The sequence below is a fragment of the Panthera tigris genome, chromosome F3 (genome assembly GCF_018350195.1).
Source record: "Panthera tigris isolate Pti1 chromosome F3, P.tigris_Pti1_mat1.1, whole genome shotgun sequence".
NCBI classification, from domain to species: domain Eukaryota; kingdom Metazoa; phylum Chordata; class Mammalia; order Carnivora; family Felidae; genus Panthera; species Panthera tigris.
In genome coordinates this window covers 33,408,978-33,434,066 of record NC_056678.1, presented here as the reverse complement: position 1 = coordinate 33,434,066, position 25,089 = coordinate 33,408,978, and the positions used below count along the sequence as shown (strand labels likewise).

Genomic DNA, 25,089 nt, shown 5'->3' with positions numbered 1-25,089 from the left:
CTGTCCCCAATGATCCTTGTAACTAGCACTGCCAGATAAAATACAGAGGTCCCAGTTAAATTTGTATCTTAGATAAACAAGGGACACCTTGTCAGTATAAGTAGAACCCCAAAGATTGCATGAGGCATACTTATACTAAAATAGGATCCATTATTTATCTGAAATTCTAATTTTACTGGGCTTCTCATATTTTTATTTGCTGAATCTGGCAAACTTACTTGTAGTAGATGGTTCACTCATGGCTTCCAGACTTTTCCTAACCTGCACACCTTCCTCTAGAAGTTCCTCCATCTGTCAGCAATCTTCTTAAGATATGGTGCTTAGAAGTGAACACGGGTGTCCTGGTGTCCAGTGTCTGACATCATGGCGGCATGCTCTGGGCATGAGTCCCTTGATCAAAGACCTCTCCAGGTGAAAGACCAAGAACTAAACAACAGTATAGAGAACTAAACAACCTGCATCATCTGGAGACTCTGTGTATGCTTCCCTGGACATGAGAGGTTGCATTTACTCCTTTGGTTAAGTATTACTCCAGAAAGAAATAGCTATGTATTTCCCTGAAAGAACAGAAGGGAACAAAATATTTTTCTGCTTTTGCTATGTATAAGGAACCATTCTAAACACCACGTCTACAGTATCTCACTTATGTATCCCAGAAGCCCTAGAAGGTGGCTCTTTAAAGGAGATATTATTTCCCTTTTTTAATAATTATTAAATTATTAGCCTCAGCATTATTAGGTAGCTTGAAAAGTTTACGAGGTGTTAGAGACTGAATATGTCTGCACCCCCCCCCACCCCCCGCCGCCAGATTCATATGTTGAAACCTTAACCTCAATGTGATGGTATTGGGAGATGAGGCCTTTGGAAGGTAATTAGGTTTAGATGAGGTCATGTGGGTACAGTCCCCACATGGGATTAGAGACCTTATAAGTAGAGGAGCAGACACCAGAGCTCTGCCTCCACTGTGTGGGAACACAGTAAGGGGACACCTGTCTGAAGCCAGGAAGCTGGCTCTCATCAGGAACCCAATTACTAGCACCGTCATCTTGGCCTTCTAGCCTCCTAGAACTGTGAGAAATAAATGTCTATTGCTTAAGCCACCCCATCTATGGTATATTATTTGGGTAGCCCAAGGTGATGAAGACACAGAACTAGCATTTTAATCAGGTTATGCTGCAGTAATAAACTAACCACAAAACCTCACCAGCATAACACAACAAACATTTATTTGTTGTTCGTACAAAGTAAAATGGGAGACAATGGTGAGGGGAGAGGTCCTCTGTTCTATAGCCATTCAGGGACTTCTGCCATCTTGTAGCTACACCAACAAGGACACAGGTCCTTAATGATCATGACAGCAAGGATAGAGGAGTGTGGAGAAGTTCTCCCATATTCCATGCTTCAGCTCTAAAGTGACACCGTCATTTGGCTTACAACTTATTAGCCAGAACTGCTCAGAGGGCGCCTAAGTGATCTTCCTCTGTGCCCAGAAAAGGAAAATGCAATACAGCGTGGTGAACAAATAGCACTGTCTACCACAACTAGTATATGGTGAAACCAGAATCCATCAGCGTATCTTTGAGTTTCCAAAAATCCATATTCTTTCCATTGCCTATCTGGTCCTCCCAAGATTAAGGGAATCTGTTTTTGACAAAAAGGAAACGTTACATGGAATAGTTTGTGGAATACAACATCTCAAGGAAAGTGATAGGAAAAAATGGCCTGGTGAATATTTTAGATTTGCAAAACCTAAAGCATCACAAGTGGTATCCCCTTGGAAAACCTTAGAAACATAGCCCATGAGATCTCTACAAGATGTAGACAGAGGATAAATATCTATGAGACAGGCAGGTTGCTCTAGTTTCTGAGAGAAAAATCACGGGGGTTGGGGGCGAATCTTCAAGGAAAAGATTCTGGTATGTTGTAGGGTGACTAACCACTGCAGTTTTCCAGGATTCTCCTTGTTTTAGCCCCAGAAATTCTATGTCTCAGAGAACACTCTTTTGTCTCAGACAAATGCTTGCTCACCTGGTTGTACATCGATACTTCTTCTCCCAGACAAGTTTTGAACATGTCACATCAGGTGGCTCAGTAAACTCTGCATGAAGATGTGCGATGGTTCGAGAAAGTGAAGTTGGCTCTGAGTCCTAGAAAAACCTGAATGGAATAACACATGAGAATAAGACTCTCCCCCAGGGAAGAGCTCGCGAAGCTCCTGTGTGAATATTAGACATCTTATCAAAGCAGTTGTCTTCAAGGACCTAGGGAAAGAAAACAGCATTCCAGTACAACTTTTGTTCTGGCAACTCTACTCCTGCTGTTGGAGCCTGAAGTACAGGAGGCTCTTCCCAACCAAAGCACACCAAGGACCCATATTGAGCTTATAGACACATTAACATCTCTATCTTGTCTCAAATCAAATACTGTTAAAACCATGGCCTACACCTTGAACTTTTGCCCTTCTTCAGAGGTATATGCACATACATGTACACACATAGACACACACACATGCTTTTGCACTTTTTCCAGTGTACATTTCATCTTATTAGCACTCGGCTAGCGCTCCATTTGCTGAGCTGGATTTGGTATGCACTTTGACCTGTACGCTTTCCATCATCTCCAGATTAAAATACCAAGTCCACAGCCAGACTCTCAGGTGCTGCTGAAAAAGCTGCACATTTGACCTTATCTCAAACAGCAACCTTCACACAAGTGCTCTGATCCAGCCATTTCATTCCCTTGACCATATTTAGGCTCAATGCATTCAGCTCTGCCTGTCTGCCTGGCCATCTCCATCTCTTGTGTACTTGGATAAATTCTAAATCCAAGAGCTGGATCAGGTTCCTGGATCAGTGATGACTTCTCAGCTATTCTTTGTAAATCCTTCCCAAGTCCCAGCAGCAGACCTTACTTATACAATTCAAGCAACAATCAGCACTGTTCTGTTTGTAAATCCCTTCTACACCAAATTTACATATTAAACACTTATTCAAATTTTAGTTATTTTGTGATTTGTCCCCAAACCTTGATTGTAAACTCTTTGAGGACAGGAATGACCCTTGGCCATTCTTTTTATCCCCTAATGAGTGCGTAGCCCAGTGTTTGTACATAGTAGGTGCTCAAAAACAGATATTGATTTATTAGTATGGATCCATAGGGCAAGGGAAAACCTAACAAAAAGTGTTGAAAAATATGCTGTCATGAATATTGCCACATAATTCCCTTTCAGGACAACATAGAGAGAAAAGTAAATATTTTTTCTCCTAAGAACTAGAACCCGAGAAAATTCATGATGAGCCAATCTGCTGATCAACAGGTTCTCAAAGTTAGGCCTCCTATTCCATCTACCATGGTTGGTACTTGGGGAGAGAAAGGCCAGGAATCAAAATGGCAGTATTTTTGGTTTGGGGAACTGAAATACTTCTGTGCTCAGGCTATGGACCCAGGCCACTCAAGGCATATAAGACCCAGCTTTTAGAATAGTCAGAGGCAATGAAAGGAATAAATGTGGGTCCAAGGGAGGAAAGGGCACAAGTGGAGAGAGGTTCTTAGGACACAAGAACTCCTCAACATGTTTTAAGAATTCTTTGTTACTCTCAGAGAATCAGGGAACATATGTAGCCTAAGGTCTGTCAGTCCCTACCTGTCCTTGTGCTGCCAAAGATAATGTATTCCATTGGTACTTGTAGGCCCATTCCAACCCTGGGCCGATGAGCACCAAGCCTAAGACACTAAAAAACCCCTTCCCACAACCCAACAGGGTCTCAGAATAGTTGTCTCTCAAAGTTCATTAACTAGGGCCAACAGTGTCCTGTTATCCCTCCAGCTGTCCTGGCGGCCTGGAATTGGATGTGAACCCTCCCAGCAAATCAGACTGTGTACATAACACCCCTCCACCCCCAGCTTCTATCGGCTCCTCATCCTCAGAGCCTGGGCTTTTCTTCCGGCTCTCCTCATCACATGTCAGCAGACTCTTTTGACTTTTGACCCAGAAACACAAAAACATCCAGAACCATTCATTCACAAAACAAATATTTACTGAGCATCCACCAAGCAAGGCACCCAGTGACCAGTAGTAAATAAGTCAGACAGAATCACTGTCTGGAGGGAGACTACTGTCTCATGGGACACAGATGCTAAACGCACAATTACCAAATAATTTATTAATTACATAACCAGAGTGATCTCAACTTCTTTAGCCATCCAAATCACCCTTTCTTCTACTATCAAAAAAACCATAATGCTGACAGTTCTAGGGAAATGCTAGCAGATAATACAAGTTGATTCTCGTTGCCGTTTGTCCTCAAATACTCACAGCTTTCTTTTAACCATCTCTCTGGCCTATTTTGACCTCAAACCCAAAGACACAATCCTTCCTCCATTCCCCAAAGAACAAAACACATAGCTGCTGAGTTTAAGAAATTGTACTGAAAATTTGGAAGTGACACAGGGAAACTACGACCTAAAAATAAATACTAGTTTTCATCAGCCCCAGAATTCACCCAACATCATGGCATGTTCCTACTGCTCTAAGCCTTGACCAGGTTACTGGAGCCAAGGGCCTCCCTCCGTGTAACCAGTCAGGGTCCTCCCTTTTCACGAACTCACTTCTCCCATCCCACCCCATGAAGACAGCCTTTTACGGGTAACAACCCAAGGTGGCCTACATGCCTTGGTATTAATCTACTCACAGCTACTTGCCATACATCAGCATTCATTCATTCATTCATTCATTCATTCATTCTGTTCATATTTATTGAACACTTATTTTGTACCAGGCATTGTGCTAGATGAGGACAAACAAGATAGCAGCAAAAAAGACAGACAAGAGGTAAACAATAAACAAGTAAACCAAAGACTAAATCTGACAATTACAAATTTCAACATTTTTGTGAAATATTATTTTAATGGGATGATATAGTAGATATGGATCTCAGGATATTGGGAGTGCCACTTTAGAAAGGATGGATAAGAGTAGTCTCTCCAAGGAGGCGACCTTTGGGATGAGATTTAGGGCTGGACTTCCAAAGGGAAGTTAAATGTGTATTTAAGGTGCCAGCAAAGTAGAGGTACCAACATTGTTTTTACAAATTTTTATATTTAAAATTTTTTTTAAGATATGGAAGTAAATATCTTGGGCAAAATTAGAAGGCTGTATGTAAACCCCCAATATACATTTTAAAATTTAATGCTGTTATTTTTATTTACATGGGCAGGGTGGAAAGCTCAATCTTTTCAGGGCTTAGGACCTCTAAAGTCTTGTTTAAGCCATAGGAGATACTAGAATCACCCACAGGAATTAAGGTGGATCCACCTTGGGGACCTCCCAGGCAATGATGGCTTTTAAAAACTCCCAGGATGATTCTAAAGTGGAGCCAGGGCTGAGAACCACTGACCTAGGGAAATACTGTAGATGGAGAAGAGGAATCATGGTAGGACACTGGAAAAACCCCAGCATTAAGAGAGTAATTCATAACCTTGGCTGCACATTGGAATCACCTTTAGACCTTTAAATATTACTGATCTTTAGGTCTTACTTGGCAAGATTTTTTATTTAATTGATCTAGCCTGGTCTTCAGAAATGTTAAAAGCTCCCCAGTGATTCTAATGCATGTTCAAGATTAAGAACCACTGACTGATAGAAAAGAAAGATGTAATGAAGGAAATCTGGGAAGAAGAAACTAAGGTGGAACAATGAAGAAAAGGAGAGTGCAGTGTCCCTGAAGCAAAGAGAAAAGGTGTTTCTAAAAGGAAGAAATAGTTATTATCTGTTGAATGATAAAACCCAGTTCATTCAATAAATATCCCATTGGATTTTGGTGGGGTGGTGGTAATGGAAGCCAGATGGACATGGGCAAAAGAGTGAATGGTTGATGAAGAAATAGATATAGTGATTGTAGACAACTGTTAATAAACAATTTTAGTTATAAAGAGGAACAAAGAATTCAGGCAGCACCTGTAGCCAGAATTGAGAACCACTTCCCAGATGATTTCCTACCGTTCCATAGATTGAGACCCAGTGCTCTGCGTCTATAGACCTTTCTGCAATGATGGAAATGTTCTATACCTGTGCTGTCCGATATGGTAGCCACTAGCTACTTGTGGTTGTTGAATGCTTGAAATGCAATTCAGGTGACTGATGAACTGATTTTTTTTTTTTAAGTAGGCTTCATGCCCAGCGTAGGGCCCAACATGGGCATGAACTCACAACCCTGAGATCAAGACCAAAGCTGAGATCAAGATTTGGACACTTAACCAACTGAGCCACTCAGATGCACCAGAATTTTTAATTTTATTAAATCAGCTGTCCAATAATATAACTTAATCATGGGGGCACTATCCCATCCTATTCACAAATGCTGGGGGTTTTAAAGGGCTTGTACATCAGGGGCCATCTTAAAATTCTGTCTACCACATTAGAAATGAGTCCTTTGCTAAGTCATACGGTAGTTCTAGTTTTAATTTTTTGAAAAACCTCCATATTGTTTTCCAGAGTGTCTGTACCAGTTTGCAATCCCACCAATAGTGCAAAAGTGTTCCCCTTTCTCCGCATCATTGCCAACATCTGTTGTTTCCTGAATTGCTAATTTTAGCCACTCTGACACACCTGTCCATTGACTGACGAATGGATAAAGATGTGATTCTACCAGTACTAGTCAGCGATGAAAAAGAAGGAAATCTTGCCATTTGCAACAACGTGGATGGAACTGGAGGGTATTATGCTAAGCAAAACAAGTCAGTCAGAGAAAGACAGATATCATATGATTTCATTCACATGTGGAATTTGAGAAACTCAACAGATGAACATAAGGGAAGAGAAGGAAAAATAAGATAAAAACAATGAGGGAGGCAAACCACAAGAGACTCTTAAATACAGAGAATAACTGAAGGTTGCTGGAGGGGTGGTGGGTGGGGGGGATGGGTTAAATGGTTGATGGGCATTAAGGAGGGAATTTTCGGGATGAGCACTGGGTGTCATATGTAAGAGATGAATCACTGGGTTCTACTCCTGAAGCCAAGACTACATTGTGTATTAACTAACTTGAATTTTAATTTAAAAAAATAATAACGAAATAAAGAAACGAGTCCTTTATTCCAAGAGGGCTCCTGGTCTAGAGTCTGGATGTGAAGGGAGAAAATCAGATTTGGTGATACATACTCTTAGAACAACTACTCCACAGGCTGATTTAAGAATAAGACCTATTGCTCTGCTTCACCCCTAGCCCAAGGCAAACAATATTTCCACAGTCCCCATATTCCCATCCTTTCTCTCTTGTCTCTGTTCTCTCATGGGGTATTTCCCCATTTCCAAGATCTCAGCCACTCTCAACTCACTGAAACCTCTCAAATCTTCAACTCCCAACCCAATCTCTTTCCAGAGCTCCAAATTCATGATTCATATACAACCACTTAATGACCATCTTTGCTTGCATATCTCACAAACAGCCCAAACTCATAATAACCAAAATGGAACTCATTCTCTTCCTCCTCAAACGTGTTCTTCTTTCTTTTCTCTCCAAACCTGGGAGTCACCTCTAACTCCTTTTCTCTTCTACAGCACTAAGTCTTCCAGCTTTACCTACAATGCCTCACTCAAATCTGTCTCCCTCTATCTGCATTACCTTTATCTCAGCCTAGTCCATGACTACCTGAATTACTCTAAAAATATCCCACTCGCTGCCTCTCATCTTGCTCCACTCATGTATTCTTCACTCCAATAGTGATCTACTTAAAATGCCAACCTTGTTGAACTGTGCTGCTGTCTGAAATCCATCAATTTCTCTGACCGCCAGCAGGATAACCAATTCAATATAAGATAAATTGATAGCTATGATTAAATAACTCAGTGGACTTCGCATTGTGCTAGCCGTGAGAACAGTGTACTGAACAAGACAGAGATAGTTGCCACCTTCATAGAGCTGACAGTCTTGCAATAGAAACAGACAACAGTCATGAGAAGGAAAGTGAAATGGCTGTGGGAACCGTGCAACACAGGGTGCTTCCCTCATCCGAGCAGCAGGGAAGGCTTCTCTGAGACAGTGAGAGGACAGTGACACTTGAAGAATGAGTAAATGTTCACCAGATCAAGGGAAATGAGGAGAGTGTTCCAGGTGGAGAGAACAACACGAGGAAGGATCTGAAGTTATGAAGGAACAGATCAGTGGGGCTGGCACCTAGAAAGTAAGGGTTGAGGGATATACAATGAAACTGGAAAAAAAAGGCAAGGACAAAGTCATGAGTGAACTTATACATCATGCTAAGAATCCAGGGCATTATGCAAAGGGCAAGATGGGGAGCCATCGAAGGGTTCTAAAAAGAAGAATGACATGATAAGTTTGCTTTCTTTTTTTTTTTTTTTTTAAGATTACACTGGATTGGATTGGATTGGATTGGATTGGATTGGATTGGACTGGCTTAGACTGGATTGGATAGGTCAAGACCCAATGCAGAGAGACCAGTTATGAGACCACAGCAATAGTGCAGGTAAGATGATGAGGGTTTAGACTAGGAGGGTGGCAAGGGGGATAGAAAACAAAGTCAAGAGGTATTTAAGAGGCAGAATGATAACTCTTTTTTTCTGGGGGGAGCAAGTGAGCAAGGGGCAGAGAGAGAGAGGGAGGGAGGGTGTGGAGAGAAAGAGAGAGACAGAGAGATAGAGAAGTAGGGCTCACCCAGGGCTTAAGGCTCATGTTTTTACCCAAAGTGGGGCTGGAGCTCACCCGAAACCAGGCTCGTGCTTACCCAAAGTGGGGCTTGTGCTCACCTGATGTGAAACTCGAACTCACCAAGTGAACTCATGAGATCATGACCTGAGCTGAAGTCAGATGCTTAATGACTGAGCCACCCAGGTGCCCCAGAATAACAAGTCTTGATGATCATGTATGAGAGGTGACAGAGAGAGAGGAGAAAAGGATGACTCCCAGGCTTACAACCTGGGCTACCAGATAGATTGTGAAGCCTTGACCAGGAAAGATGGTGGTGCAAGTTTTGGAGGTGGAAATATCAATTTTGGCTTCAGATATGAAAAGTTCGATACCTGCAAGATATCCAAGTCAAGATGTAGACTAGGCAGGAAGATACAGAGGTCTAGGGCTCAGATGTATATGTCATCTTTACAGAGCAATAATGGAAGCCTTGCAAGTAAACTAAATCACCTGAAGAGAATGTGTAGAGTTTAAAAAGAGGTTCCAAGACTGAGTCCTGAGAAGTGCAAAAGTGAGAAAAATAGGTCGTATAGAGGTTGTATAAAAGGCAAAAGTGAGAAAAAGAACTAAAGAGTGTCCAGAATAAAATAGGAGGAAAATTAGAAGAATATGACATGGAAGCCAAGAAGAATGTATTTCTAGAAGACGGGAGTGGTCATTAGTTACTAGACATCACATATGTAGGTGACCATATGCATAATTGTTCATTATGGTTTCTGTGCCTACTACTTCCTCCTCATTTCCTGCCATTTCCCAAAACTCATCCTTTATGTTCTGATACCAGTTTTGCTTAACTTCTCTTGGACCCTGAAATGTATTTTCATACATCCTACCCTTTCTATATGCAGCCCTCTTTCATTCCAGTCCTCCCCCAACCCTGAGCCCCCACTCCCAGAGTCACTGATGAACATCATCCATCCTTTAATACCTTCAGCTGCTCAGGCATCATCCACTCTTGGGCCTTCTTTGACAACTTCCTCCCCAAACTGAATCAATATAGTACCCATTCTACTCTATTTGTTTCCCTGGTGTATATTTCTATTACTGTGCTTATCCTAGGATATTGTAATAATTTATTTAATGTCTGAGTCCTCTACTTGACTATGAGCTTCATGAGGGCAAAAGCAATGTTGTATTCTGGGGCACCTGGGTGGCTCAGTTGGTTAAGTGTCTTGACTCTTAATATCAGCTCGGTCATGATTGTGAGATCGAGCCCAGCATCAGGCTCCACACTCTCTCCCTCTTTCTCTGCCCCTCCCCTTTGCTCTCTCTCTCAAATATATTTTTTTTAAACAATGTTGTATTTTGCTTTCTATAACTATACTTAACACAGTAACGGATACATGGCTGGCTTCAACAAATGTTTTTGGGGTTTTTTTCCCCAAATGTTAATTTATTTTTTTTGGGGGGTGGGGCAGAGAGAGAGAGAGGGAGACACAGAATCCAAAGCAGGCTCCAGGCTCTGAGCTGTCAGCCCAGAGACCCACGTGGAGCTTGAACTCATGAACCACAAGATCATGACCTGAGCCTAAGTCAGATGCTTAACGGAATGAGCCATCCAGGCGCCCCAAACCAAATAGTCAGACATTTAACCAACTGAGCCACCCAGGCGCCCCTTCAACAAGTGTTTTTGGATCTTATTGCTGACTATATGTCACCTGGAGAATGTGAATGACCTGGGCTAGGATAAAGGACTACAAGAATTGCTGACACAAGCAGGGGGCAAAGACAACAGAGTAATGACTGAATCAATGACATGTATTGATTGCTTCATTTGTGCCAGACTGCTAAGCCTTTTCCAGTTCTCTAGCTCATCCAGTCTTTACCACATCTCATTTCATAGGTGTTATCATCAACCCCACTTTACAGATGAGGAAATGGAGACTAGAGAAGTTAGGTCACTTGTCCAAGGTCAGACCCTGGTAAGAGAAGACAGGTCTTGAATGAACCCAAGTCTATTTGACTCCAGAACCCTATTCTGTTAAGTCTAGCTGGGATTTGAGCTTGAGAAAAATTCCCTGCGCTGATTCAACCTTACAAAGTAGAGCAGTGCGATTCAGACATGGTATGTGGGCAGTAGGGTGTTGCTCCCAGCACATCCTGCATGGTCCAGCAGATAGTGACTCTGCTTGGCCAGAGGCCATGAGGGACTAAAGCAAAATGTCTACCAAGGGTCTGCTCATCAGTGTTGATTTGCCAAGACCCTGAGGCCCCAGGAGCAGGCTGGAGGAGTGCCCCAGAATAAGCCAATCCCTGCAATGTCAGACACTATGTTGGGAGTGGAAGTGAAAGGTGAGGAAGACAGAGTGGAAGGAACTAAGCCAAGTTGCCAGGTCTTGGGCAATTTTGACCCCAAGGCTCTGAGCCAAGGACAAGCTACTGTGCCTAAAATGACATCCCAAGAGAGTCTGATCATTTTGTAATCTCTGTCTCAATACTGACTTTCAGGTCAATCTAACTAGTATTGATTAAGCCCCTATTATACATTAGCACCATGAAAGGTACAAAGAGCTGGTCTTCCACAGAGACAGGGCAAGCCCACAGGGAACAATGAGAGAGCTGTAGAGAACAGTACACAATGCAGTGCCAACCCGTGCAGAATGAGCCACAAAGGCAGCTGAAATTCACAGAAAAGAGAGATCAGGGTGTGCTGGTGGCTTCTCCGAGTACATGAACTGAAGGAAGGAAGACAGAGGAGAAAGACAACCGCATTTCAGGTAGGAAGATTATGAGCAAAAGTGAGGCAACCACAATGAGAATGGACTCGGGCTATGAGAAACCCATCTGTGGAGCAAAGGGTTCTTGTTAGAGAATGGAATATAATGTTAGATGAGTAGGGAAGGGCAGATCATAGAAGTATCAGATTCCAGGAATACTGATCAAGTAAATTCAGTATGCAGAATCCAGGTTCATGTAGGCAATGAGAAATGATCTGGGATTTAAACAGGCATTAAGAATAAAAATCTAATTTTAGGAAGATTTATTTGGTGGTAGTGTTAGAAATGGATTACAGAGGAGAAGACGAAAGGCAAAGAAGAAGAAGGAGAAGAAGGAGAAGGAGAAGAAGGACAAGGAGAAAAGAAAACTGTCAAAACCCAAAAACAGTGGGGTGCCTACTGGTTGGTTCAGTAGGTAGAGTTTGCAACTCTTGATCAAGGGGTTGTGAGTTCAAGCCCCATGATGGGCATAGAGCCTACCAAAAAAAAAAAAAAAAAAAAAAAAAAAAAAAAAAAAAAAGAAAAAATACCCTAAATGCTTCTTTGAGCATCCACTAAACATCTGACTGCATGCAAACTTAATAAACATAGTCCCTCCCTTGCCAATCCAACGGAGAAGACATTAATTAATCCCATAGTTACCTATTAAGAACCTACTATATGTCAACAATCATACAAGGTTCTAGGGACACAGTGAAAAGCAAAACAAAGTCCCAGCCCTCACTGAAGCTTAACATGGAAGACAACACAAAAGCAAACCAACAGTTCATCAATATAAAGTCAGGTACTAAATGCTATGAAGAAAATAAATAGGACACTAAGTAGGGAATGGTGGGATAGAGCCGTCAGGAAAGAAGCCTCTCTAAGAAAATGCCACAGTATCTCAGGCCCAGAGAATGGGTAAAATGGAGATGCACTGCTAGCCACAAGGATACTGAGGTGACTTCATTTGTAAGAGTACAGAGAATATCGGGAGTCTTGTTTAAAGTGTGTTAAGTTTTTGATAAAAGCAGGAGATTCACACAGAAATGTCTAGCCTCTAGAACTCTAATCTACAAAACCAGAGGAAGATAAAGGTTAGAGTGTAGGTTTAAAAATCATCCGTTAAGGGGCACCTGGGTTGCTCCATTGGTTAAGTATTTGACTTGGACTCAGGTCATGATCTCAAGGTTTGTGAGTTCAAACCCTTCATTGGGGCCAGTGCAGAGGCTGCTTGGGATTCTCTGTCTCTCCCTGTCTCCCTCTGCTCCTCCCCCACTCACTCTCTCAACATAAACAAATAAACTTTTAAAAATAAATAAACTAAACTAAAAGCATGTATAAATTTAAAAATCATATAGAAATAAAAATAAAATAAAATAATAAATAATAATAAATAAAAAATAAAATAAAAATCATCCGTTGATATTTGAGAGATGAGAAACCTCTCCAACTAGCATACATGAGATGAAAGTAACTCTAAGGACTGAGTGTAAGATTTACAAATGATTTTATCCTATCTTCTATGATGGATGATCTTCTCCCTCCTGCCTCCTGGAATACCAGGGGTGAGCAGTGACTTTAGGCAGCAAGGAGCTGGTAACAAAATAATAATACTAATCATTGAAGTTCATATACAACCAATCATCCAAAAGGCCTCGGTCTCCTGTTCCTTCAATCCCCAAAGCACAGTTGTTGGGACAGCTCTATCCCACCTCTGTACTTATCCCTAAGACTACCTGTTGTACCTTTGTGACTGTTTCCTCTGCAGATGGCTCTGAGTATTTTAATGTTTGGGAGAAAGGGATTTGGAAAGCAAAATAAAAAAAATTTTTTAAAAATTTTTTGTAACATTTATTTATTTTTGAGAGAGATGCAGTGCAAGAGGGGGAGGGACACACAGAGAGAGACACACACAGAATCCAAAGCAGGCTCCAGGCTCTGAGCTGTCAGCGCAGAGCCTGACACGGGGCTTGAACCCATGAACCATGAGATCATGACCTGACCCGAAGTCGGATGCTTAACCGACTACTGAGTCACCCAGGCACCCCTGTAAACACAATTTTTTTAGTTTTATTTATTTGAGAGAGGGAGAGACAGAGAGAAAGAGAGAGAGAGAGAGAGAGAGAGAGAGAGAATGAGTGGGGGAGGGGGAGAGACAAGGAAAGACAGAATCTCAAGCAGGCTCCATGCCATCAGCACAGAGTGCTACGTGGGGCTCGCGAACATGAGATCATGACCAGAGCTGAGATCAGGAGACAGACGCTTAACCAACTGAGCCACCCAGGCCCCCGAAAACAAACACACTTTAAACTAGCCTTTCCTACCTTCCTAGAAATGGCAGAATTAAATGTTAGGATAGACACCAGGGTAGGGTGACCAACTATCCCAGTTTACCCAGAGCTGTCCCACTCTCAGCCCTGTTAATTCTTGCACTCAGGGAAACCCCTCAGCCCTAGGCACACTGAAATGGTTGATGACCCTGTAGCTGGTCCGGCCTTCAGAGCTATAACCTGTGTCTGACCTGTGTGTTGCAACACAAGGCTTTACATCTCTAAAGTGACATCAGCACAAAGCACATGCTTAGTTTCTCAAGCCCTACCTAACCTGCTACCCTAGAAGTTGGGTTCTCTTGCCCCACTAGACAGAGGAGCTATCAGAAATTCCTAAACATGAGGTAGCCCTGGATTCCTCAGCCTTCGGTTCCCACCATCTCCCACTCAGCCCCAGCTATCACCTAAACCAGAAGCACCAAATGCACTGGCAACTCCAATCCATACCTCCTGCTGCTGTGTCTGTCTCCGTCTGGCCAGCAAGCTGGTGGGGTCTGGGGGTCAAAGTCAGATTATCAAAGAGGGGAAGAGAGGAACTTATCTGAGATGCTGATGTATTCTGCCACAGCAAATCACAAGAAAGGGGAACTGTAGGTAAATTACAGTCTGCTGACCTTGGAAGACATGCGGTTTTCGTCTATGATTTACAGAAATACCGGAAATGCTTACCATTGAGTCAATTTCAGAGTTTTGGGTCCAAAGCTGGGCTGACTCACTTTCAGAGAAGAAACCAGGTGAAAGCTCTGATATTAAGGTACACATCGTACACTCTTCCAGAGGCCACAATGTTTGGAACACTCACAAATCTTGAGAAAGCTCATGTATCATTTCTGCCAGGTATTGGAGATTTCTCCAAAATTGTAAGGAAGATTCACAGAAAATGCCAAGATTGATATTAATCTCAAATTGGTCCCTTGTTGCGCAAATTTCCCGTCTGACAACATTAAAAGAACAATAAGCACCAGGACACCACCGTCTAGGAATAACCCCTGTTGGGCCCCACGTCACCTTGACTGCTTGGGTACAGACTAAAATGTAGAATTTTACAAAAGCTATTTAAGTAACCTTGCCCAATCTGCAAGCATATATAGATCTTATTACCTGAAATACTAATAGCCACGGCATAGGGCAGTTATTATTGTTGCCTTTTTTAACCAAATTGGGAAACTACCTCAGCACCAACCCCCAACCCCCCCCCCCAAAAAAAGATTACTGTTAAAATTTGCAAGGACTCAAACACTTGATCTCTGAAGCCGCCCTTTACCCAGTCCCTCCTCACAGCACTCAGCCTATGACAAACTGTTGCAAGATTGCATCACTGACCTTTACAATTTTCTGGCCAGTCTGATTTCCCCCTCCTCCTCCTGCCCTCTCCCTTCACTGCTTGCAGCCCTTTGGCCCAATTGCCTCTGCTTTTCCCCTCTTGCTAGCTAACTCGGATAAGTGGATAACCAAAGTTTTATCCTTACACCCTATCCCAAGGTGACGATGTTTTCACCCAGGCCAAAATGTATCTTACTCTCCTCACACTTGCTTCCAAGAATGCTCTCTCTTTTTAAGTCTTACTTAAGTAATGTCTATTCCTAAAGCCAGGTTTAAACTCATGACCCTGAGGTCAAGAGTCACATGCTCTTCTGAACTGAGCCAGCCGGGAGCCCTCCAAGAATTGTCTCTTTAAATCTTACCCAAACCCTCTATTCTCACCCTTCCGCCCCTGTTTCCATAAGCTGAACTGGCTCTGTGGTATGGCACCCCCAGACCCAGGGAAGTGGCAAATAATTATTGAGAGCATAAACTAACTGCATTCCAGACCCGCAGAGGAAATTTACCAACAGCCCTTTTCCATCTTCAGGTCCCCCCAAGCCCCCAAACTGCACTTCTCAAGTAGGAGTGGGGATCATTGGATTTAATGGTAGTTCCCTGACACAGAAGTACATACACCAACAGAGGCAAGCACAGAGACGTATCACACATACACCTGCAATTAAAGGATACCCTCGATAAATAGTTATCTATCAAGTTACCGTAGCAATGCAAGCACCTGTGAATAAAACCAGTCAGGCCGGAAAGAAACACAAGCACACACAAAGCCTGGAGACCTGTTCTGTTCCTTAACCACGATCCCTTGCCTTCTCCCCTCCGATCCCCACGCCTGTGGGAAGATGGCACCCCTTAGGAATAAAAACTAAAGATTTTCCGGTTAGGTAGAACCTCCCCCGCCTCCAACCCATGTCCTCATAGGGGTCCCTCTAGGGTCGCCCCAGACAAGGGAAGCTGCGCACCCACCCACACTTCTTAAGGAGGAGTCACGTCGGAACTGTACACGATACCCAGGGTGCCGGGTCCTCACCCTTGTGCGGACCCGGAGTGGGACCTCCTGCTTTGCGGCCGCACCCCACCCCGCACCCCCGCCTCGGTCTCCCCTGCCCGGGACTCTCAGCTCACACCGCCTGGAGGTGCACTGCTCGCGGCCGCCTCCCCTGGGCCCTTCCCGGTCCCTCCCCTCCCCCGCCCCGCCCCTTCCCCTTCCTCACCCCTCCTTCCTCTGGCAAGAACTGCGCTGGCCCGGGGCCCTGGGAGACCGATAGGCGGGTCTCGGAGGAAAGATATAAGCGGCCCCGGGACGCTGCCAAGGTGCCAGCTGCGGAGTCTCCACCTGGAAGAGCCGCGGCTGCCGAAGAGGAGGAGAGCGCAGAGGCCGGCCGGACCCCGGACGCGCTGACCGCCGCCGCGCCGCCGCCCCCCCGCTCGCGCTGCCTCCCGCTCGCGCTGCGCCTCCAAGGTGAGCCCCGCGGGGCAGAGCGCGGTTGGGCGGGGTCCGGGGCGGGTCCCCCTTCCTGCGGGACGCCCGAGAGAAGGGTGCTCGGGAAGGCCGTGGCCATCCTTCCGTGGCTGAACGGGCCCCTTTCCTGCGCCGCTCCTCCCGCAGGTCATCCCCGCCCCCGAGATGGAAACGGTGCAGGAGCTGATCCCGCTGGCCAGGGAGATGATGGCCCAGAAGCCCAATCGGAAGCTGGTGAAGCTGTACGTGCTGGGCAGCGTGCTGGCCTTCTTCGGCGTGGTGATCGGCCTGGTGGAGACTGTGTGCAGCCCCTTCACCGCCGCCAGCCGCCTGCGGGACAGGGAGGCAGCGGTGGCCGAGCTGCAGGCCGCCCGGGAACGGAAGGTCCCGGAGACCCAGGCCCCGCTAGAGAAAGGCAAGCAGCAGGAGGCCGTCCTCTGCAGCCGGGCGCTCTCCAACCGGCTGCACGCCTCCTAGGACCCCTGGGAGCCGGCAGAGGGAGGGGACAGATAGCCTGAGCGTGAGAAGAGAGCGCGCGTAGGGTCAGGCCCAAGTGGGAGAGAGCAGGAGTCCTGTGCTGTTTGGACTTACATCTGAGAAGCCACTGACTTCTAGAACTGAACTACCACACGGATCCACCAAAAGGAGTTTGGGATTGAGTTTTGCTGCTGTGCAGCACTGCAGGAAGACACATACAAAACTATGTATCTTTGAGCTATCTGAGTGCATCTACCATTTTGCACTAGGGTGGAAGGAGGGGAAATGCTTTTTATATTATTATTATTAAGGTGACCACCATTTTGCATTTTGAAATAAAAATCTTTTTATACTATATCTCAGTATCTGATTCCTTGACCATGTTTCCCTGGGGTGGAGAGATAGCAAGGAGGGTGAGCATGCTGGTGAAGGGGCAGGAGCACTGTGGGAAGAGCAGCTCCCTGAAGCCAAGTCAGCGTTTGCTTCACTGTTAGGGACCCTGATGTTCATATTACACACTTGTAAGTATGCTGAAGATTTGTTTTTGTTTCATGTTAGGGGTGGCAGGAGAGAAACTTTTATACCTTGCATCAGACTTAGCATTTTAAGATCAGAAGATAAATCAACTTCTCAGATGTGAGGGCGATCTGGCCGCGACATCTGTCCCCCGATTGATCGCCAGGGTTGATTCGGCTGATCTGGCTGGCTAGGCGGGTGTCCCCTTCCTCCCTCACCGCTCCATGTGCGTCCCTCCTGAAGCTGTGAGCTTGCTCGGTCGAAGAGGACGACCTTCCCCGATAGAGCAGGACTGTTCTTCTGTCAAGGGTATACGAGTAGCTGCGTTCCCCCGCTAGAACCTCCAAACAAGCTCTCGAGGTCCGTTTGTAGGAGAATGTAGGGTACTCAAGCTTCCAAGACTCCAGACACATCCAAATGAGGCGTTGCACGTAGCAGTCTGTCTTTCTTAAAAAAAAAAAAAAAAAAAAAAAGATAAATCAACTTTTGAGCTACAGCACACTAACAGCAGATACAGATTAGTTCTAGGGCAGAAAGACTATTTGCCACCTCACACCGGACCAGAGCCTCCTATGACTGATACCTTTCTTTTAACTGTATATATTTTTTAATATTGATTTTATTTTTGAGAGAGAGACAGAGCGCAAGCAGGGGAGGGGCAGAGAGAGAGAGGGAGACACAGAATCCGAAGCAGGCTCCAGGCTCCGAGCTGTCAGCACAGAGCCTGACATGGGGCTTGAACTCAGGAACCATGAGATCATGACCTGAGCTGCAGTCAGATGCTTAACGGAAGGAGCCATCCAGGCACCCCTCTTCTAACTGTATCTTAATAAAAGAAAGAGAGAGGAAAGAAGCACCAGCTTCCCAGCTGGTAGGAAAAGAGAAAGCAAGCCAAGAATGGCTAGTTGGATTTCTAGCTTTACCAAACCTTCCTCTTTATCAACTCAAATCATAGTGAGAAGCTCCAGGTTAGAAAGAGAAAAGGCTGGTTAACACCCATCTGAGTTCTCTTCCTCCAGGGAAAAAGTATAATCTTCTCACGATCAAGGTCCTTATCTTCCTCTTCCTCTTTAGTGTTTGTTGAAAGTATCAAGTCCTGGGCAAATAATAGGTTCTTAATAAATACTTGATTGCTCAAGTAATCAATTCATGAAGTTAGAGCACTGATACTCAAAAGAACAAGAAGCAATTTTGTTCTGTTTCCCCCACTCCCACTCCCACCCAGAAGACATTTGAAAATGTCTGGAGACATTTCTGGTTGTCTGGTAGGGGAGGAAGGGCATTACTACTAGCATCTAAGGAAGCCAGGAATGCTGCTAAACATCTTATAATACACAGGTCCCCCTGCCCACTACAAAGAATTCTCTAATCCAAAATGTCAATAGGGCTAAGGTTGAGTAACCCCAGGTTAAAGCAAAGGAAGGAAAAAGGGTTTGCTTAATAGTTTCAGAGTCAAGGTTTTGAGGTGATCTTGAAAGACTATGGTCAAATATAAGTCTCTCTCCCAACACAGGGACAAAAATGGTCCTTGGCCCTATCCTGATTGGCAATTTTATCATCAACCTAAGAGAAGTGACAGAAGGTATCAATTCTATTGCTGATGCAGAGCTGAGACAGTGGAGTCAGGATTCAAAACGGCTCAACAGGTTAGTACCATGCACTGAAGCTAACCAATTGAAACTGAACAGGGAAGAAGAAAGAGTACAGAATTAGTTCCAAAAACCCAGTTTCATGGCCACAGAATTATAAAGGTTTATTCTAGCAGCAGATCATGTGAAAAAGACCTAGGTGTTTCACTAATTGCCAGCTCAATATAAGCCAACAAGGGCCTGCTAAAAAACCTAGCATCTTAGTAGTAGAAGTGCAATGTCAAGCAAAAGGGATGAGGAGGAGGTTTTGTTTTACCTTATAATCTGGCAGGCAGGAAACCAAAGAAGTTAAATAAGATTGCCTGGATACGCTTAGGTTTGCATTCTGACTCCTTCGTTTGCTAGCTCTAAGACCTTGAAAAAGTTACTTATAAATTCCCCGCTTCAGGTTAGTTAAGTTCCTTCCCCATCTATAAAACTGTGCCTTCCTTGTGGGATAATTTTGCTAATTAAATGAGATAATGCATGTAAAGTGCTTACAGCACTACCTGGCATACAGTAAGCTTTCAGCCAATGAAAGTTGTTATATTTCAAGAGACACCGTGACAAACAAAAACCTGCTAAGATCAGAGTGACTTGGGCATATAAGAATCCAGAAACCCTGTCACCTACAGAACAATTGAACAGACCACTAGAGTTACAATACACTAATGTTGCATAACAATTGCCTCCAAATATCTGAAGTGCTTCCATATTGACCCAATAAAGTCAGTAAAATAGATTTATTTGATGTGGCTTGAAAATGCTGGAATTATCAGATAGAAGTACAAGGAAGCAGATCTTAGGTCATTAAGAAATCAGAATAATTCAAAATATGAGTTTCTTTGTGATGTGTAGTAAGTGCCTCATTACTTAAAGCATGCAAGCAGAGATTGGAAATCATCTGTGAGGGGTGGTATAAATTGGAAAGGAGATTTCTGAACTTGGAGGGAGATTAGTCTTATGACCTTTGAGGTCCCAACACACACACCCTCTCTATGTTTCCAGTGTCTGTGTTCTTCCTCTCAGCATGTTGCCAAATATTTTCCTTCTTGCTGGATGAATATTAAAAATAATGAATTTAATTCAAAAAATAAACTATTTCCTAATTAAGTTATCTAACTAATACTTTTGCCTCTTAGGAAACACCCTAATCTAGTGGTTGTATCTAATGGTTCTCAAACTTCGTCATAGTGAAACACTTATTAGTCACGTTGCTCTTTACAAAACACCACAAAACTCCGATCTATTAATATAAGTAAATATGTAATTTTGTGTTGTATCAAATTTCAACTTACACTTGTTCTAGTGAAAACAAATAGTTGCTATCAACTGTGAGAATATTAAAAAGTTGCCACAGGGGCACCTGAGCAGCTCAATTAGTTAAGCGTCTGACTCTTGGTTTCGGCTCAGGTCATGATCTCAGGGTTAGTGGGTTAGTGAGTTTAAGCCCTGCGTCAGGCGCTGCACTGACAGCACAGAGCCTGCTTGGGATTTTCTCTCCTTTCTCACCCTCCCTGCTCTGTCTCTCAAAATAAATGAATAAACTTCAAAAAAAAAAAAAAAAGTTTCAGGGCACCTGGATGGCTCAGGCGGTTAAGCATCCGACTTCCGCTCAGGTCATGATCTCGCAGTCGTGAGTTCAAGCCCCACATTGGGCTCTCTGCTGACAGCTTTGAGCCCGGATGGAGCCTGCTTCAGATTCTGTGTCTCCCTCTCTCTCTACTCCTTGCCCGCTACGCTCTGTCTCTCTCTGTCTCTCTCTCTCTCTCTCAAAAATAAACATTAGTTTTTTTTTTTAATTGCCACATTCTTAGGACAAGTTTGATTGTTCCTATAATTACAGTATCCATAATCAGTTTTAAATCCATTGGCTCGGGGCGCCTGGGTGGCTCAGTCGGTTAAGCGTCCGACTTCGGCTCAGGTCATGATCTCGCGGTCTGTGAGTTCAAGCCCCGTGTTGGGCTCTGTGCTGACTGCTCAGAGCCTGGAGCCTGTTTCACATTCTGTGTCTCCCTCTCTCTCTGACCCTCCCCATTCATGTTCTGTCTCTCTGTGTCTCAAAAATAAATAAACGTTAAAAAAATTTTTTTTAAATAAAATAAAAACAGTTTAAAAATAAATAAATAAATAAATAAATAAATAAATAAATAAATAAATCCATTGGCTCAATGAATGATAACTCACCTCAGTTAACACACTTTTACAAAGCTAACCAGTCAGTGATAGTCCCTAACTTCTGAGGGTCAACCAATCAGTAAGTGACTCACCCCATAAATACATTTCAGAATGCCAGGCAGTCAACAAGTAAATATGCTTCTATAGGTGATGTCAGCCCACTTAAGTCTGGGAAAGTACGCCAATCTCTAACTTTCTTGTTTCCCAGAAGGCAACACATGAGCTTACTGGGTTCATTGTGTCCAAACTCTATCTGTCCTTCTATCTACTGCCAGTTAAGTCAGTTCCAATGACAATCTGAACTCCAGTGGTTTCACTGACTTCTCACCACCTATATGATTTACAACCAAGTAGGTCTTTGTATAAAATCATTAGACCTCAGTGTTTGTACAAAGTAATTCAATATTTTAGTTTACAGGTGTACATGCTAGTAAATTATTATACCTAGGCCTTTGTATAAGGTTATTAGACCTTCGGTTTGGGAGATATACCATTTGATAACTATTTTTGTCATTAAACTGCTTATTCCCCTGCTGCTCACTTTCCCTTTGCTTTTGTTTGTCTATATTATAAAGTCTTGTCTTATGAAACTGTTTTTGTTTTGTTCTGGAACACCTATTTCTAATATAGGTATAAGGGAGTGTGTCATAGGGAATGGTTCAATAAGCCGCCAATCCAGTCCAAGCTGGCCTAAGGGATAACAGTTGCAGATCCATTAGACGGATGCCCAATTCAGGAAAAGGCAATTGGCCAAACTTAGCTTTGGGTCCCCTACAAAACATTCATGAGAGTACTCTCTGTCTGGTCAACATGTGAAAGAAGGTCATTTTTTAGTCTGTATTCCAGGGTCAAACATTGTCAGGTCATTGACTGCATGGCCCTTTCCTAACCTTTGCTTAGAAAGGGCACCCAAGCACACACTCTTACTAAACAGCCTCTTCTGTCTTTCTTGGGTTCTTCTACATCAAAATTGCAACCTCCTCTTGGAAGAACTCCTACTTCCCTTATAAAGCCACCCTGTGATCCTAACTCTTGTGCTTACTTTGATAAAGGACAAAAACTGAGTTAGAATGACAATGGCCATCATGGAGGAACTTTTGACATGTCAAAATCAGTAAATTAATTCATTTAGGGGGAACTGCAGAATAAATTAAGACATTTAAGATGAATTCCAGAAATCTAGAGTCAGTAGTTTGCTTCTTTAAATGGTAGGCTGAGGCCTAAAAAGTAAAATTCTAACTCCAGCATAGTCTCTCTCAATGACTGTGATACCTTCTGACACCCACTCTCATTTCATTTCTCTCTCTCTTTCTACTCATCTTTACCTGCTTCTATATAGACCATACTTTTATCAGAGTTTTCTCTGGGGAAAAAAAGCCATCACACTGTAAAATTGCTAAACCAGAAGGCAGTCCTAAAGAAGTTGGGTGACCTGTTTTGAGGGCTTTGTTGTTTGTTTCTTTTGTTCTTTGATTTAAATAAATCGAATTTTGGGGGTGCCTAGGTGGCTCAATCAGTTAAACGTCTGACTCTTGATTATGGCTCAGGTCCTGATCTCATGGTTGCTGAGATCAAGCCCCACATCCGGCTTTGCACTGACAGTGTGGATCCTGCTTGGAATGCTCTCTCTCTCCCTCTGTCTCTGCCTCTCCCCTGCCCCCAGTCTCTCTCAAAAATGAATAAATAAACATTTGATAAATAAATAAATAAATCGATTTTTTTTTTAAAGGAGCTAAATTTAAAACCTGGTCTGGGGGCACCTGGGTCGCGCAGTCGGTTAAGTGTCCGACTTCAGCCAGGTCACGATCTCGCGGTCGGTGAGTTCGAGCCCCGCAGGCTCTGGGCTGATGGCTCCGAGCCTGGAGCCTGTTTCCGATTCTGTGTCTCCCTCTCTCTCTGCCCCTCCCCCGTTCATGCTCTGTCTCTCTCTGTCCCAAAAATAAATAAAAAACGTTGAAAAGATTTAAATAAATAAATAAATAAATAAATAAATAAATAAATAAAACCTGGTCTGAGCCATATTAAGAGTTGTAATTAAAGAGTTTCCTAAACCTAGCCAGGGAGAAATTTGTTAAATAATTCAGGATTTTATTAGGTACTTATTGCTCTGGGCTACAGATCTGTACCAAATTGATCAATTAATTGTTAGTCCTTCAGCTGTAGAAAAATATTTAAAAGCAGCAAGGAAGAAAGGAAAAATTTTAAATAACTCAGCCATGTAAAATGAAAGAAAAAAAAGTGCCTTAAGAAAGCAAGAAAAAATACAGTACAAAAGACAATTCCAGAAGCCTTTCTTTTCTTTTATTTATTTTTTATTTATTTTTAATTTTTTTTTAATGTTTATTTTATTATTTTTGAGACAGAGAGAGACAGAGCATGAACGGGGGAGGGGCAGAGAGAGGGAGACACAGAATCAGAAGCAGGCTCCAGGCTCTGAGCCATCAGCCCAGAGCCTGACGCGGGGCTCGAACTCACGGACCGCGAGATTGTGACCTGAGCCGAAGTCGGACGCTCAACCGACTGAGCCACCCAGGCGCCCCAGAAGCCTTTCTTTTAAAGGTACATTGGACAAAGATTTAAAATTATAAATTAAATAAAAATGAAAACAGACTTCAGGAAATTTTCAGAGTATTCTGGAGTAGACCCAACAGTTGAAGTAAAGGAGACTTGTCTTTTTCAGTTCTTATTTCTTTCTCTTAGGGCTCAAATATAAATTAGGGGATTTAATGAGAGATAAAAATAATCCCAAATGTCCAATATGGGGCTAAACAGTTTCAGAGAGCCTTAGAGGGTGAATAAGCTAGAAATCAATAGCACGTACCGTTCTCTAGATAAAAAATAATAATAATAATAAATTAATAAATAAATAAAACGAAAACTGTCTCTTGAAAGAAAAACAAGACAAAAAAAACTCTTCTATGTTTTAAGAATTGAGAGCCTAGGGCTGCCTAGGTGGCTCAGTTGGTTAAGCGTCACTCTTGATTTTGGCTCAGGTCGTGACCTTACCCCGTGGGGTTCCGAGCTGACAGTTTGGGATTCTCTCTCCCTCTCTCTGCCCCTCTGCCACCCCCTGCCCCCCGCTCAAGCTCACATTCTTTCTCTCTCTCTCTCTCTCTCAAAATAAATAAATAACCATTAAAAAAAAAAACAACCTGGGAGCCTATAGATAAGGATACTTAAAGTTAGTGCAAGCAAAACCATTGTTGAAAGAACCAATGTCCCATTTGACTAAGAAACAGAAAGATAACTGTCCAAAATCTGTCCAGTGATGCTGTTCCAAGAGAGACATTAGCACCCAACAATTCCAGTCCTTCCTTTAAATTTATGCCCCCTAGTCTCAGAGACACCACTGTTTGACCATGTCAATCATACTCTCCATCAGGGTGGGGCTATGTCTAGTTTGGCTAGCCCTCTGTTCCCAGATCCTACACTAATGCCTGGCATGGGGTAGGTGCTCGTTAAATATCTGTTGAATAGTGAATAAATGAACAGATGAAGAAAGCGAACTTTAAAAAAAATTTTTCTTAATGTTTATTTATTTTTGAGAGAGAGAGCAAACATGAGCGGGGAGGGGAGAGAGTGAAGGAGACACAGAAACCAGAGCAGGCTCCAGGCTCTGAGCTGTCAGCACGGAGCCTGACGTGGGGCTGGAACCCACAAACTGTGAGATCATGACCTGAGCTGAAGTCGATGCTTAACCGACTGAGTGACCCAGGCGCCCCAAGAAAGTGAACTTTTTAATTGGCACACTCTTGTCCATGCCTTTTTCCAAAA

The 25,089-nt window shown here is 43.3% G+C and overlaps 2 protein-coding genes across 13 annotated transcripts in view; one reads left to right on the top strand and one right to left on the bottom strand.

Annotated features, from left to right (window-relative positions):
- LAMB3 (laminin subunit beta 3) overlaps window positions 1-25,089 on the bottom strand; it is a 164,289-nt gene that overhangs the window by 45,674 nt on the left and 93,526 nt on the right. For 4 of the 12 annotated variants that reach the window (XM_042976608.1, XM_042976618.1, XM_042976619.1 and 1 more), the window contains exons 1-2: window positions 17,578-17,964; window positions 2,029-2,157 (exon numbers count right to left, since the gene is read on the bottom strand). The gene's annotated coding sequence lies outside the window, so the exon portion shown is untranslated. Of the gene's footprint in view, window positions 1-2,028; window positions 2,158-14,181; window positions 14,346-14,403; window positions 14,845-16,020; window positions 16,128-16,179; window positions 16,198-16,268; window positions 16,349-17,577; window positions 17,965-25,089 lie in introns of those variants that run through there. The other 8 variants (XM_042976611.1, XM_042976609.1, XM_042976616.1 and 5 more) reach the window with 8 other exon arrangements.
- G0S2 (G0/G1 switch 2) lies at window positions 16,320-17,565 on the top strand. The gene is made up of 2 exons (XM_042976625.1): window positions 16,320-16,516; window positions 16,664-17,565. Exon 2 carries the CDS (start codon window positions 16,682-16,684, stop codon window positions 16,991-16,993), a length of 312 nt encoding a protein of 103 aa, XP_042832559.1. The 5' UTR covers window positions 16,320-16,516; window positions 16,664-16,681; the 3' UTR covers window positions 16,994-17,565.

Bases quoted from the DNA above. Each gene is read 5' to 3' on its own strand.
- G0S2 (XM_042976625.1), top strand. From the start codon at position 16,682: ATGGAAACGGTGCAGGAGCTGATCCCGCTGGCCAGGGAGATGATGGCC.